This window comes from Benincasa hispida, unplaced genomic scaffold (assembly GCF_009727055.1).
Source record: "Benincasa hispida cultivar B227 unplaced genomic scaffold, ASM972705v1 Contig644, whole genome shotgun sequence".
Taxonomy (NCBI): Eukaryota; Viridiplantae; Streptophyta; class Magnoliopsida; order Cucurbitales; family Cucurbitaceae; genus Benincasa; species Benincasa hispida.
In genome coordinates this window covers 23,081-24,738 of record NW_024064993.1, presented here as the reverse complement: position 1 = coordinate 24,738, position 1,658 = coordinate 23,081, and the positions used below count along the sequence as shown (strand labels likewise).

Below are 1,658 nucleotides of genomic sequence, written 5' to 3'. Positions count from 1 at the left end.
TTTTAAAAAAAAAAAAAACCCAACGTATCCTCTTCATGTACTTGTAAGCTACACGTATCTGAAAATTTATTAAAAAAAAAAAAAAAAGACACTTTAAATCACGTATCAGCTATCAGACACAGATCTGGATGTATCTGTATTTAATACCGATTTTCTATAAAATTAGAAGTATCTATGCTTCCTAGATTGTAATTAAAAAAGATACAAATTATTGTGAGAAATACGGAGGTAATACACTTAATTTTCAAAAAAAAAAAAAACAAAATGATTATTAAACCAGACCGAAATTATTACCAAATGAAATCCTGTTAATTTCAATTTTAAATTTTTGTTTTTATAATTTTTTTTATAAATATCTATCAACATTGATATTTTATATGGAAATTTTTTTTCGATTCTAGACTTTGATTTCAACGTCGAAGATTACTCTATACTGCATTAAGAGATTCAGATAACAAAACTCACTGCTTTCATTCTAAAACCCACACTCTAAGATTTAAGAACAAACATTTCACAACATTATGTTGGCTCATTTTCCAGGAACAAAGTTGGTAGCATAAGCCCAAGCATTGTTGTTGACTGGGTCAGCAAGATGATCAGCAAGATTCTCCAGTGGGCCCTTTCCAGTGACGATGGCCTGAACGAAGAATCCAAACATGGAGAACATCGCCATTCTTCCATTCTTCAGCTCCTTCACCTTCAGCTCCGCAAAGGCTTCAGGGTCATCTGCAAGCCCCAACGGGTCAAAGCTCCCGCCTGGGTAAATCGGGTCGGTCACCTCTCCAAGTGGGCCGCCGGCAATGCGGTATCCCTCGACGGCCCCCATGAGAACCACCTGGGAGGCCCATATGGCTAGAATGCTCTGGGCGTGGATCAAGCTTGGGTTCCCCAAGTAATCGAGCCCACCTTCGCTGAAGATCTGTGAACCGGCCTTGAACCACACCGCTTCTCCAAACTTCACGCCGTTCCGGGAAAGGAGCTCTGGGAACACGCACCCCAATGCTCCCAACATAGCCCACCTGAACCAACTCAACGATAAAACATCATCTACAAGAATATTTTTGTGACCCTTACATTTTAGATATGATTTCTATTTGATTCTTAAATTTCAAAATGTTACACATTTAATCTTTAAATTTTAATATTGGTTTTTATATAGTTTCTAAATTTTAAAATGTTACAACTTTACCTTTAACATTTTGAGTTTTATTAAAAGAGAAGAATAAGTATTCCATTAAACCATTTTAAGTTTGAAAAATGTTTAGTATGTATCCTGGGCAGCATCTTTCTGTGCATTTCATTAAATTATCTACATCAACTTATCATTGGCAATTTTTTTTTTTGAAATATTTAATAATTTTACGTGACTATTGAAGAAGGGGATGCACAAGATCATCCAAGATATTAACATTAAGTTTTGATTGATTTTTGTTTTGAGTTTTTTAAAACATAAAACTATTTCTTCTTAATTTTATAGTATGTTTTTATTTTTTGTTGAGTAAAAGAGTTGAATTGCTTTAGCTAAATAAAAACAAAAGATGTTTTTGATTTATTTTTTTTTAAATTTGGCTGTGTTTTTTAAATCATCGGTAGAACACAACAGAAATTTATAGAGGTGGAAGACGCATTTATAATTAAGCTTAATTTTCAAAAACTAA

The 1,658-nt window shown here is 33.4% G+C and overlaps 1 protein-coding gene across 1 annotated transcript in view; it reads right to left on the bottom strand.

Moving 5' to 3' along the window:
• Positions 1–408: 408 nt before the first annotated feature.
• The window catches only part of LOC120069867 (chlorophyll a-b binding protein of LHCII type 1-like), a 5,461-nt gene continuing 4,211 nt past the window's right edge, over positions 409–1,658 (bottom strand). Inside the window, exon 3 of the mRNA XM_039021680.1 lies at positions 409–1,019. Within this exon, the coding sequence (XP_038877608.1) occupies positions 530–1,019 (490 nt within the window). The 3' untranslated portion in view covers positions 409–529. The remainder of the gene's footprint in view (positions 1,020–1,658) is intronic.